The sequence below is a fragment of the Orcinus orca genome, chromosome 16 (genome assembly GCF_937001465.1).
Source record: "Orcinus orca chromosome 16, mOrcOrc1.1, whole genome shotgun sequence".
Classification (NCBI taxonomy): Eukaryota; Metazoa; Chordata; class Mammalia; order Artiodactyla; family Delphinidae; genus Orcinus; species Orcinus orca.
The window spans coordinates 45,900,592-45,913,752 of NC_064574.1; the positions used below are offsets into that span (position 1 = coordinate 45,900,592).

The following is a 13,161-nucleotide window of genomic DNA, read 5'->3' on the forward strand; positions in this document are numbered from 1 at the left end:
ACACGAAAGGCGGGTGTCTGTTCTTTAATGCTAACCCCCCCCACTGCTCTTTTCTCCTCTCCCTCTACCAACAAAAGGATTCCTTCCTAAACATACCAGATTCATAACAAGTCATAAAAATTTTTTTAAAATGCTGTTTTGTAATCATATTCTGTTAATTGAGAATGGCTGCAGGTATAATGAAACCATACTTCAGAATGCAAAAATTAAAAACACATATTTATGAAGAAACAGAAGCCGTCTGATAAAACACTGTCAATGTTCACCGTCAGCAGACATTGGTCAAGTACTGCAGACTAACACGCCCAAACAGCTCAAAAAAATCAATAAACAAAAACACACCAAAAGAGCAAAACTCCTTAACTTTAAAGGCCCTCTTTAACTGAACTGGTAATATGCCTTCATGATTACTTTAAATTCAGAACATTCTAGATGAAAATCCCTCTTTGCAAAGACTCCAAAAGAAATACACTGTCAAGAGGAATTAATACAGGATCAAATAAGCAACGTAAACACCAACCTCCCCACTCTCACTCCCCTGGGAGACGTTACTAATCAACAGTGGATCTGGTTCTGTGGAGCCGGACTGTAATACTGCAATCCTTCTCAGGGCAATCACAGGTGACAAAGTTTAAACCTACTGCCTCCCTGACATTAAGAAAAAAGCATTCTATCATATCATCAATATGGTGTTTGAGAATGCCAGTCACTTTCAGTTCCACTCTGTGGGGACTGTAGTCACTATGATCTTAAATGATGGACATCAGCTTTTTCTGTTCTACTCAAGTGTCTCGCTGCAATCCCTTTCACTGACCTTCCACATCTCACTCTGTATAAGAAAAAAAAATCAAAAATAGATACATGTACATGTATACGTCTGGCCAAAACGTTTGTTGGTCTTTTTCCATTAAGATGGCTCTAGTAGCGCTCAGTTGTCTTTAACTTCATTTGAAACAATTTTCTTTTCTTTTTTATGGCTACGTTGGGTCTTTGTTGCTGCACGCAGCTTTCTCTAGTTGAGGTGAGCGGCGGGGGGGGGGGGGGCTACTCTTCTTTGCGGTGCGTGGGCTTCTCATTGCAGTGGCTTCTCTTGTTGCGGAGCACAGGCTCCAGGCGCGCGGGCTTCAGTAGTTGCAGCACGCGGGCCCCAGAGCGTGTGGTCTTCAACGGTTGTGGCACATGAGCTCAGTAGTTGCACCTTGTGGGCTCTAGAGCATGGGATCAGTAGTTGTGGCGCACAGGCTTAGCTGCCCCGCAGCATGTGGGATCTTCCTGGACCAGGGATCGAACCCGTGTCCCCTGCACTGGCAAGCAGATTCTTAACCACTGGACCACCAGGGAAGTCCGAAACAATTTTCTTAGATTGTATTGTGACAGCTGTCACATCAGTGTGCATTTTAAAAAAAAACATCAAGATTGGTGAATTTTTGTGTGGCCATTTTAATATTGAAGATGGAAGAAAAAAGCAACATTTTTGGCATATTATGCTTTATTATTTCAAGAAAGGTAAAAACACAACTGAAACGCAAAAAAAGATTTGTGCACCGTGCTGTGACTGATCGAATGTGTCAAAAGTGGTTTGCGAAGTTTCATGCTGGAGATTTCTCGCTGGACGATGCTCCACAGTCGGGTAGACCAGTTGAAGTTGACAGAGATCAAATCGAGACATTAACTGAGAACAGTCAATGTTATACCACACGGGAGATAGCTGACATACTCAAAATATCCAAATCAAGCGTTGAAAATCATTTGCACCAGCTTGGTTATGTGAATCGCTTTGATGTTTGGGTTCCACATAAATTAAGTGAAAAAAACCTTCTTGACTATATTTCCACATGTGATTCTCTACTGAAACGTGAGGAAAACGTTCCGTTTTTAAAACAAATCGTGATGGGTGATGAAAAGTGGACACTGTACAATAATGTGGAACTGAAGAGATTGTGGCGCGAGTGAAATGAACCACCACCAACCACACCAAAGGCCAGTCTTCCTCCAAAGAAGGTGATGTTGTGTATGTGGTGGGATTGGAAGGGAGTCCTCTATTATGAGCTCCTTCCGGAAAATCAAACGATTAATTCCAACATATACTGCTCCCAATTAGATCAAATGAAAGCAGCACTCGACGAAAAGCATCCGGAAAAGACAGAAAACGCATAATCTTCCATCAGGATAACGCAAGACCGCATGTTTCTTTGATGACCAGGCAAAAACTATTACAACTTGGCTGGGAAGTTCTGAGTCATCTGCTCTCTTCAGACATTGCACCTGTGGATTTCCATTTATTTTGGTCTTTACAAAATTCTCTTAATGGAAAAAATTTCAATTCCCTGGAAGGCTGTAAAAGGCACCTGGAACAGTTCTTTGCTCAAAAAGATAAAAAGTTTTGGGAAGATGGAATTATAAAGTTGCCTGAAAAATGGCAGAAGGTAGTGGAACAAAACGGTGAATACATTGCTCAATAAAGTTCTTGGTGGAAGTTAAAAATGTGCTTTTATTTTTACTTAAAAACCAAAGGAACTTTTTGGCCAACTATATATAAGTGAATCATTTTGCTGTACACCTGAAACTAACAGAACATTGTTTTTTTTGTTTTGTTTTGTTTTTTAACTAATTTATTTTGGCTGCATTGGGTATTCATTGCTGCATGCGGGTTTTCTCTGGTTGCGTCGAGCAGGTGCCACTCTTTGTTGCAGTGAGCGGGCTTCTCATTGCGGTGGCTTCTCTTGTTGTGGAGCACGGGCTCTAGGTACATGGGCTTCAGTAGTTGCAGCACATGGGCTCCATAGTTGTGGCTCAGGGGCTCTAGAGCACAGGCTCAGCCATTGTGGCGCACGGGCTTAGTTGCTCCGCGGCATATGGGATCTTCCCGGACCAGGGCTCGAACCCGTGTCCCCTGCATTGGTAGGTGGATTCTTAACCACTGCGCCACCAGGGAAGTCCCAGAACACTGTTAATCAACTATACTCCAGTATAAAATAAAAATTAAAAAAAGAAAACAAAACTCAAACAGAACAAAAAAAACACAACAAAAAGGCAGGCTTCTTCTCTTGGGAGATGCAAAACCTCATTTCTCAAATTCCAAATCTAAGGTCCTAAAACTTCTAATTGTGAATTTACGGGAATATAAATTCAATCAGTCTCTTGATATGGCAAAAATTCCACATACAGGATTGCCCTATAAAAAGGGATTTTATCATCAATAGGATAACTAATAGAAAAATAAAACTTAAATATCCAAACTTATGCAATTTCCTTGCATCTATCATAGTAAAAGTTTACATAGTATCTTTTCTCCCTTTACAAAACTCTCTCTCTCTCATGCCTACTAGCCTGAAATAAGCAATAGCTTTATCTGCTGTATGTGTGTGTTAGTTCATGGTCTATTCCCTCACCCCTGCTTGCTGTCTTGCCATGTGCTCTGAGCTCTTGGTCTTCTGTCAATACAACAGGAAGCTAATGGACAGAGTAAAGCCTTGCTGGCTGAAATGATCTGCTCACGCAGCTTGGATTACAAAGTTCAAATAAGGAGGGATACCATGAGGCAAATCCATTCTGAGTTCGGTATTGAGAACTACCTTAAAACACATGCTCGGATCTATTCTATGACTGAGTTGGAGAGGGAAGCTTAGGCAGTAAGGAGTACCTGTATTTAACAGACTGAGGAATACCATTCTGCAAAATGCCCATAACTGATCCCTGGAAGGAAAGGGGAAATTAGGCAGCAAAACCCTCCCTTGTCTCTCACGCCAGAGACGTGAGACATTTGGATGTCCCCTCATGCTTCTAGCACCATCACCACTGTACCTTTGGGGGAAGAGGGAAGCACTGTGGCCCATGTGCATTACAGAGACACTGCAGCCACTTAGCCAACTGTATTTACATGCATTTTCTTTCTTTTCACATCATTTAGATATTTTCATATTGATAAAGAATTTAATAGAATTAAAAATATCTCTCAAGGCAAAAGAAATTGAGAAAAACTATAAAACAAAACAACCCCAGGCTAAATGATCAAATTCACACACAACTACAGGGGCATCTGATAAGTCACCACCCTTCAAAGCTACATAAAAGTGAGTCACTTACAGAGTTATTCTGCATCCTCATTTCATAGGCTGCTTGTCTCGGATTATGGGCTACTTGAGATCCTGGTGAGTTTCTTGAACCAAGGGCATGAGGGGTTAATATTCCACCAGGAGAGAAAGATGGTTGATCTCTCTAACATACATGGAAATAAATGAATGTAGAAATTAAAATTAAATCACAACACAGTTAGATGACAGGAAGAAAAGAGGGCAATAGAAAGAGTCCCCACTGTAAGCACTTAAAAGACGAAATGGATTTCTGTTAACATGACAGGGTTGTCTACACTTTGATATAATGGTAACTTACCCTGTAAACAACCGTTTGTAATAGTAACTCTGCTCTAAAAGTACATATAATTCACTGTTCTGGTATATACACGTGGAGTTTGAGAATGCCCGTCACTTGCAGTTCCACCCTGTGGACTGTTCAAGTCTCATTAGGCTGTTCTACTACGTTTACTTACAATTTCTGAACACATTCAAGACATAATTTTAGGCAAATAAAAATAACAAATAATAAATAACTATAACATTTACCTTAATGGTAAAAAAAAATAAGTCAAGAGTTTAACTTCTACTCAGGAAATACAGCTTTTATTTACCCTTCACCTTGCTAGAATTTAACTCTTTATTGCCAATTAATTACAGCTATACTATAGCTATAGCTATACTAGGTGACGGTTGTGGCTGACTGATAAACAGATGTTTTAAAAACAGACATTGACTGAAAGGAAATAATAATATATGGTACAAACTATTATATATAAAATAAATAAGCTACAAGGATATAATGTACAACACAGGGAATATGGCCAATATTTTATAATAACTGTAAATAGAATATAACCTTTAAAAAGTGTGAATCACTATTATATATACTATACTGTACATAATATACTCTAATCACCTGATTATATAATATTATACATCAAATATACCTCAATTTTTTTAAATTAATTAAAAAAAGGAAAAAAATAAAGTAGAAACCAAATATGCTCCTCCCAATCTAAGTGGTTTGCAACTACCTGCAACAATAAATTACTCTTCTCCCTTCTAGGTTCCTGAAATTGCTCAAATCCAATAAAATATGATAATAAGAGGCAGTCCCTCAACTCCATGAATTTAAAATCCAGGAAGGAAGACAACATTCACCAGAGATAAAGGAAGGGACTGCTCAACCTGGACCACAAGCAGAGGCAGCAAGGGAGGCCGTGGAGAAGACAAGGTGTGCGGGGCTTGGAGTAGGAATCTTCTGGAGCAGCCAAAGGGGGGCAAGGCTCTAGGTCAGGAGCAACATGGTGTATTTAGAGGACAGCAGGGGAAGGGCTGGAGGCCAGAATTCAACCAGGCCACGGTGCACTCTGCAAGGCAGACTGAGAGAGAACTGGATTCTGAGGGGACTAAGGAGTCACTGGTGATTTCCGAGCAGAGAAACAACAAAGCTATGGGTATCTTGTTCTAGGAAGATTAACCTGACAAAGATATAGACAGAGTATAGTGACTTGTAAGGGGAAACAAAGGGTTGACCGCTTTTATTACAAAAACAGTATCTGATTATTGTAAAAAAAACCTCTTCAACAGCTAAATGCAACCTGCCCCCTCCTGCCCATCAAGTGTTTCCCTTCAGACTCCAGAGAGCTTAGAAAGGACTTCTTTAAAATCAATACCAGGCAGGAAGGCAGCTGGGTGGGCGCCACGTCCCTAACCAACTCCCAGCCCGTAAGGAATAAAGAGCTATTGTAATGAACATCTTCCTCCCAAATCGTAAACTGATACCATTGCCAGTCTTATGATATTAGCTAAAACTCACCTTCATTCTCTTTCTTTTTTCTTTCTGTCGTCTTCTAAAACTGTCCTAAAAGTATAAAATCCACATATTCTGTCAAATAATTACACAAAAATGTAAGAGTTAAACATTACCAGGAATGATTCGGGAGACAATTAAAGTTTTAAAGGAAGACCCCAGAAACCTAGGTACATAATTAAACCAGGCAATGGACTGTATGTTCAAAGTGCTGCTTATCAGAACTGCAGATGGATAGAGAGCATTCTAAATTGAGTTTAGATACAATTTAAAATGTTCCTCAAATTTTTTTTCAGGTAGTTTTTAACATCATTTCAGGAAAGAATGCAAGAGTCATGACAAGGACCCTTGGTTTTTCCCTGGAGTGAACAGGCTGCCAATAATGAAGAAGATACACATAAGTAAGAGAACAATTCTTTAAGTTGTAGCTGAAGATAGTTAATAATGAAGATGACAATTTTTAAAAATCAACACGACAATTTAATAATGGGCCTCTATTACCTAAAAAGGGCTGGACAGTTTCTAGCGCTGTCACATGTGTGGCACAAGGGTAAAGAGAGCAGTGGGGCTCTATGCAAACACTACCCACCAAGATTGCAACAAGTCAACCTAATGAAAGAAGGAAGAAAATTCAGATGTCTATACTGTTTATTCTGGGCCAGTTAAATTCACAGGAAAGCGTCCAGTCTGCCTTGATTCTTCCCTCCACTCATTTTCAAAATGTAGCCATAGTTTCAACTAGACAGGATTTAGGGTTGACCTTGCTCTCCCCCAGGTGAGCCACTCAAAGGCCCCCTTTCCCCCGAAAGCACTCCTCCCACGCCTGCATTTCTGTTGAGTGTCCAGGCACTGAAACGACAGCTAAGGTGACCACGGCAGGTACTATACTGACTGTCACCCTACTCGCAGCACTTCCACCCACAACAGGACACCTAACGAGATGTGAGCTTTGTGCTTTCTGCAGGAGGGGCTGAATGCTGGATACATGGGGACCTACTCCTGAAAACCTCCTAAGACGTGAACACCACCCACTTCTCTGATGAAGCTTTGCCCCTGTTGTTAAGGAAACGTCTCTTATCTGACCACGACGACTCCTTCTGGAATGGTGCCCTCTGCACTGGGCTGCCAGGACACCACACTCACCTGGTTCTTTCACTCCTGCTGCTGCCTTCACTCAACAGCCTCCCAGCCCCCATGCTGTCCCTGTAACGCTGGCGCCCCTCCGGGCCCGATACTTGGACCTCCCCACTTCCCTGCGCTCACAGAAGGAATCCTCTCGTCTCATGACTCTCCAGCCAGAGCCTCTCCCAACTCAACACCCCCACCCTCACGTCTCAAGCTTGACGTGTCCAAAACAGAACCCCACCCCCAGCCCTGCACCTCCCAGTCTTCTCATCACAGCTGCTCAGACCAGACCGTCTTTCATCTGCTCAGAAAAAATGCCTTAGAGTCATTCTTGACACCTTTCCTTCTCTCACACCTAGGATTTCATCCCCCATTGGTTCCTGCTTCAACATACGTTCAGAATCCAGCCACCTATTCTCACCTTCACTGCCACCGTGCTGGCTCCCCTGGATTATTGCAAAGGAGCCTCTTAACTGGGCTCACTGCTTCTGCCTTTACCTCCATACAGCAGCCACAGTGATGGCTTTACAGTACGTGTCAGATCTGTCACTTTTATGCTTCAATGATGCAGACTGAAAGCTGAAGTCCTGTCAGTGACCTAGAGGGCTCTACCAGATCCATCGTCTTTCTGACCTCTTCTCCTACTCGCTTCCCTTTGCTTCCTCTGCTCCCACCACAGTGGCTCCCGGCTCCTCGCTGTTCTAAACATCCTGCGTATGCTCCTGCCCTAGAGCCTTTGCACGGACTGTTCCCTGTCTGAAATGCTCTTTCCGCACACATCTGCCTGGCTCACTCCCTCACATCCTTCAGGTCTTTCCTCAAAGCCATCCGTCAGTGAGGCCTTCTCCAGCCACCTTTTCTAGGGTTGCAACCTCCCCAGACACTTCCTGCCCTGCTTTAGTTTCCTTCATGGCACTCAGCACTCTCTAACACCCTGCACACTACACTTCGTTTTTGTGTTGATTGTCCATTTCCCCCGGAAGAATGTTAGCTCCGTGAGGTCAGAAATTTCGTCTGCTTTTTTGCTTCATTTTTTGTTGTATCAGTAACGCTCAGAATACTACCTGACACACGGTAAACAAGAAATATTTGCTGAGTAAATGAACATTTGCAAGATGAAAGGCAAACATCAAAACTCATTAAATAAAAACTATACATTTCTGACCTAACTGTTCAATTTTAATAACAAATATTGATGTATTCCTATTCTACTATCTACTTTGCTATTTTTAAGGGAGGTGGCTGCGTAAGCAGAACAAGTCCACCTGGACGGACCTTACTGATCTTTAATCTTTTTGTGTGCTATGAATTCCTCTCGAAATCTGTCAAAAGCCGTGGACACACTTCCCTAGATACTTTTATATTGAATTCCCCAGACACTTCCCCACCAAGTGAGCCAGATACTTTTATATTGAATTTCCGAGGGTTCATTAATTTCCCCAATGCCCAACCATGCTAACAGACATCATATGATGTCAAGGACACCAAAAAAGATCCAAAGCTGTAAAACGCCCTCTCTGCCAGGCCAGCTGGAAACCACATGACATACTTAAATCTGAAGCACTTTGGAGTCTATCAAATCCTATACATCCAATTCTAATGCCAAATACCATCAATATTTAATAGTACAGAATCTGCTAAAGCCACCTCAAAGGACTTGTCCAACATGAGATTTTTACACCAAGTAGTACACAGTATATATAGTTTATTCCTTAAGCAAAATGGCAGCAGTTCGAGTGGAGCCACTGTAATTGTTGAAGACTTAGTTAAAAACGGCTGTTCTGGTAGACATTTGATATCCCAAAGTTAGTTATTTGAATTTTACATGTGAAGATTATCAAATACCAAAGGCTTTGAAAGAATGCCTACAGTCCACTCACTGTTACACAAAATGGTACCCAAAGTTCTAAAGAAGAGGCCCCTAACTACAGTACACAAAACTGAAGAGAACATAAAATCTTGTCAGAGACAATGACATGTTTTAATCTGTTAGGAAATCGTGACACAAGGTAGTGATATTATGTTGCTATTTGCTCACAAGAGCCATGTGACTTGTAGAAAATCAGTTTCTAAGCGCTCTCCTCCACTTGCTCTCTGCTCATTTTACCCACTGCTGGTCTCCCTGGCGACTCCCCATGGTCATCCTCCAGCCCACTCTGCCTCCAGGCTGCTGCCCCTCCAGCCCTCAGCTCCCGAGGGCATCTCGAGCCCTGGCTGAAGACTAGGGGCCTGTCCGTCCTGCTCTGACACCTCAGGCAGCACGGAAGGCTTCTCCTCTCTCTAGGGACGTCCTCCCCCGGCCCCGCCTTCTCCTTAAACGTCCACACTCCTCAAGGCTCCTCACGGAGGCACTTTCACGCTATGTGAGCTTCCAGGGACATCAAGTTCACACTCATGACGGGAGGCATCTCCCACATGCCAATGGTTCTCAAATCTCCTTTCAAAAGACTTATGACCTGCGCTCTACATATATCCATCTAATTGGTTCATGGACTTTTCTCCTCTCAGGTGTCCTGTGGCCCCTCAAACTCAGTACCTCCAAAACGAAACTCACTTCTACCTTATCCCCACCCCATCCTGCTCTACCCCTGGGGCTTGCTACCTTGGTGAATGGCACCAGCAAACTCCCAACTACCCCAGCCAGAAACCTGGACTTCTCACCTAAGCACTCACCCTATCACAGGTAACTAATTCCCGGGTGCTTTGTGACTTTATTTCCTTTTTTTATGTCTACATTTCTTACACAGAGCTGAAACCACCTGCCTTGACTGATGTAATCCCACCCAGGCCCCCTATACTCTGCCACCAGAGTACAGAGTTCCTAGGTTCAGAGCATAAACAGTGCCTATAAAACACACTAGTTCAATTCCAGCATTCTTCTAGCTTTGGAACCCTCATTTCATGTCCTATTGATTAGACAGGTGTTTGGATTTATACCTTAATTAAGATTGAGAGAAGAAATTACAATGCAACTCACACAGGGTGCAGTACATAGTTCCACACAGCAAGCATCACAGCCTTTATAAAATCATCAAAGCACTGACCACTCGTGATTACATTGGTGTTTGATACACTACAGTGATTTAACAGCGCACTCAAAGAGGTTAAAAGGACAATCACAGGATCATCACAGCCTATTAGAGACAGGAGCAATTTAGCTACTGCAATAGAAACACTTTACCTCATCATCCTTTCTCTTTTTAAAAATGCTATCCTCAACTTCACCAACTGCTAACATGATCATCTGTACTCTCTGCAGATTGACATAACCACTTTCTGTAAGGTAACCCTGTAAGTGATAAAATACATGTAAAATGATCTTCTTATAAAAGCAAATACTTCTGTTTTGAAATTATTCAAGAGTGAACTTACCCCAGTTTTGTGTACCACATTTTTGTATATGTTAACCAAACGGTCAATTGCACCTTCCCTGCCACCAGGAAACAAACATTATGTATTAGGACCAGCGTGCACTGTAAAGGCAAGAAGGCTAAAACAACAGTTTGAAGACCGACACAAACATACATACCTAATCTCTAAGGACGGCAGGTGAGGAAGGAAGTCATTTCCCACAAAGAAGCACATGAAGACCCAGTCATCAATGCTCCTCTCAACATCAAATGTGAATGGCAGGCTGGCCATGGTGAGCTCTCTTTCCAAATACTGCAACCAAGAAGGAACGTTGCCATTAAAGCCATGAAAAGGCACCCTCGTTTAGTGGCCCGATGCCAAGAGTCACTGCTACATACCTCACGAAGAACACTGAGACGAAGGAAGATAAACTCTCCTTCTGCACAAGGAAGACTGTCTGCCAGTTCATCGTGCTGCAAGAAAGGGGATGAAGACTCAACACATCTACTCTGAACCCTGGAATTTTCTCCACCCACACAAACATTATGGCTTTTTCTAAAGCAAGACTCACTTTAATATTACAAGTATTAAATAAAAAAGAACTCACCAAACCATTTTAAAAATAAAAATTACCCATAACCTCAATCAGACCTAGACCAGGGATTGGCCAACGTTTTTTGTGAAGGGCCAGACACTAAATATTTTAGCCTGGGGAGCGGGACCTATATGGTCTCTGCTGCATATTCTTTCATGTTTTGTTTTGCTTTGTTTTTACAAGTCTTGAAAAAACGAAAAAAAACCCTCTTAGCTCACACGCCAAATCTGGAGAGCTGCAGTTTGCCAAACCCTGACCTTCACCCAACCAATATTAACATTTTAATGTGTATGCCTCATCCTTCTCTGTGAATACGTCTACTTCTTACCTGCTTTTTTCACTCAACATGTCTTTTAAAGAGGTACCATATTCTTAAAACAGAAACCTCCTTAAAGGAGAATAGATATAATCAAGGGAACCCAGAATATGTAGAAACTAGGAGTAACTTAAAAGTACCAAGGGGACTTCCCTGGTGGTCCAGTGGTAAAGAATCTGCCTCCCAATGCGGGGGACGCGGGTTCAATCCCTGGGCGGGAAACTAAGATCCCACATGCCGCAGAGAAACTGAGCCTGCACGCCTCAACTAGAGAGCCTGCATGCTGCAAACCACAGAGCCCACATGCCACAACTACAGAAAAGCCCAAGTGCTGCAACGAAGAGCCCACGCCGCAACAGAAAAATCCCGTGTGCCGCAACTAAGACCCGACACAGCCAAAAAATAAATAAATAAAATAATTTTTTTAACTAAATAAATAAAATAAAATACATATGCCGTTAAAAAATACCAAGAAGTTTAACATACCTGATTTATAGTTCCTTTTAAGAAGAATAACCATTTGAGACAAATAACTTCTACAAACAAATCAAGTGCAATGGGCATTATTACCTATATGACCTCAGCCTCATGTAGATTATAAGCTGTGTTAGGAAAGTGGGGAGTAGAAAGGATGAGTTCATGCGTGGTTGTTAATTTGTGTTTACTTTAAAGAGCTTTGAAAGATACATCTCTATGAGGGATAACGGAGCAAGTAGGTAAAAATCTAATCAACCACTGTCTTCTCTTTATCCATTTTTAAAATGAGGCAACCTAAATATACTTAATGCCATCGCACTGTACATTTAAACGTGGTTAAAAAGGTGTATTTTCTGTTGTATTGATATATATCAATATTTTATCACAATAAAAAATAAAATTAAGAAATTTTAAATGAGGCTACTACCACCTCGAAGTTCTTACCTTTCCCTTCTTTTCTCTCGGCAAACCTTCACAGTCTTTGACCTCATGTCCGAACTGATTACAAAGACCACAGGGTTTGGGTTTGTTTGGTTTGAATTCTTCTCTGATAATGGTAAAGTTGGGCTCATGTGTAGCAAGGCCGAGCATAATGAGATCAGCTATCAATCAACAACAACGAAACAGCAAACAGTGAGCACCCTAGAAGACCCTTACCCCATAACCAAAGGCAAGACATTATCATAACACAAGACACCAACGCAAAGAAAAGCCCAAATGAGCACACAGAGGCAGCAAAGCCAAAAAGCCTAAAACTTCCTAGAGGCCAACAAGATCTCCTACAGAAATGTGGGCCTAGAATCTAACTACCACTCAGGAGTCAAAACTTGGAAACATTCCATTTTAAAGATATGTGCGGCCATATTAAAAAGTTGAAAAAATGTAACAACAACAACAAAAATTCTAGATAGGTGAATGTTAATCACAGATTGAACAACAACTCTATACTAGTTCCCCCTCACACATAAAATAAGCAAGGCATTTTAGAATTTCCAGGCAACCACAAATAATCCATTACTACACACAAACCCATCGACTTGCTATGGTTTAATCCAAGAGACTCAGATCCCAAAGAAGAAACTTACCATCTGCTCCACATAAGCAATGATGAGTGTTTGGGTCGTGGTTAGGCTGGGCTAGAGAGAAGGGAAATATATATCAAAGTAAATATATTTTATACTATAGGAATATCACATTTTACCAAATATTTTCTATACAATGGCTTGTCTTTTTTAAAATGGAACATATAATCAAATATTTATAGGTGAATTTTACCTCTTTGTCTTCTAATGTAATCCATGATTTTATGTTCCCCTTCACCAGGAGCACTAGCATCAGATAAAATAACCTATAAAAAACAGTTTTTAACATTTGTAGCTCACCCCCAGTTTTCTAGCACAAAAATCAA

The 13,161-nt window shown here is 41.5% G+C and overlaps 1 protein-coding gene across 2 annotated transcripts in view; it reads right to left on the reverse strand.

The window, feature by feature from the left end:
* The window catches only part of XRN2 (5'-3' exoribonuclease 2), an 80,095-nt gene that overhangs the window by 44,090 nt on the left and 22,844 nt on the right, over positions 1-13,161 (reverse strand). For both annotated transcript variants that reach the window (XM_004270421.4, XM_033429410.2), the window contains exons 7-15: positions 13,029-13,101; positions 12,839-12,889; positions 12,198-12,355; positions 10,764-10,838; positions 10,544-10,677; positions 10,387-10,444; positions 10,196-10,303; positions 5,896-5,940; positions 4,087-4,218 (exon numbers count right to left, since the gene is read on the reverse strand). In XM_004270421.4, coding sequence (XP_004270469.1) covers positions 4,087-4,218; positions 5,896-5,940; positions 10,196-10,303; positions 10,387-10,444; positions 10,544-10,677; positions 10,764-10,838; positions 12,198-12,355; positions 12,839-12,889; positions 13,029-13,101 — 834 coding nt within the window. The remainder of the gene's footprint in view (positions 1-4,086; positions 4,219-5,895; positions 5,941-10,195; positions 10,304-10,386; positions 10,445-10,543; positions 10,678-10,763; positions 10,839-12,197; positions 12,356-12,838; positions 12,890-13,028; positions 13,102-13,161) is intronic.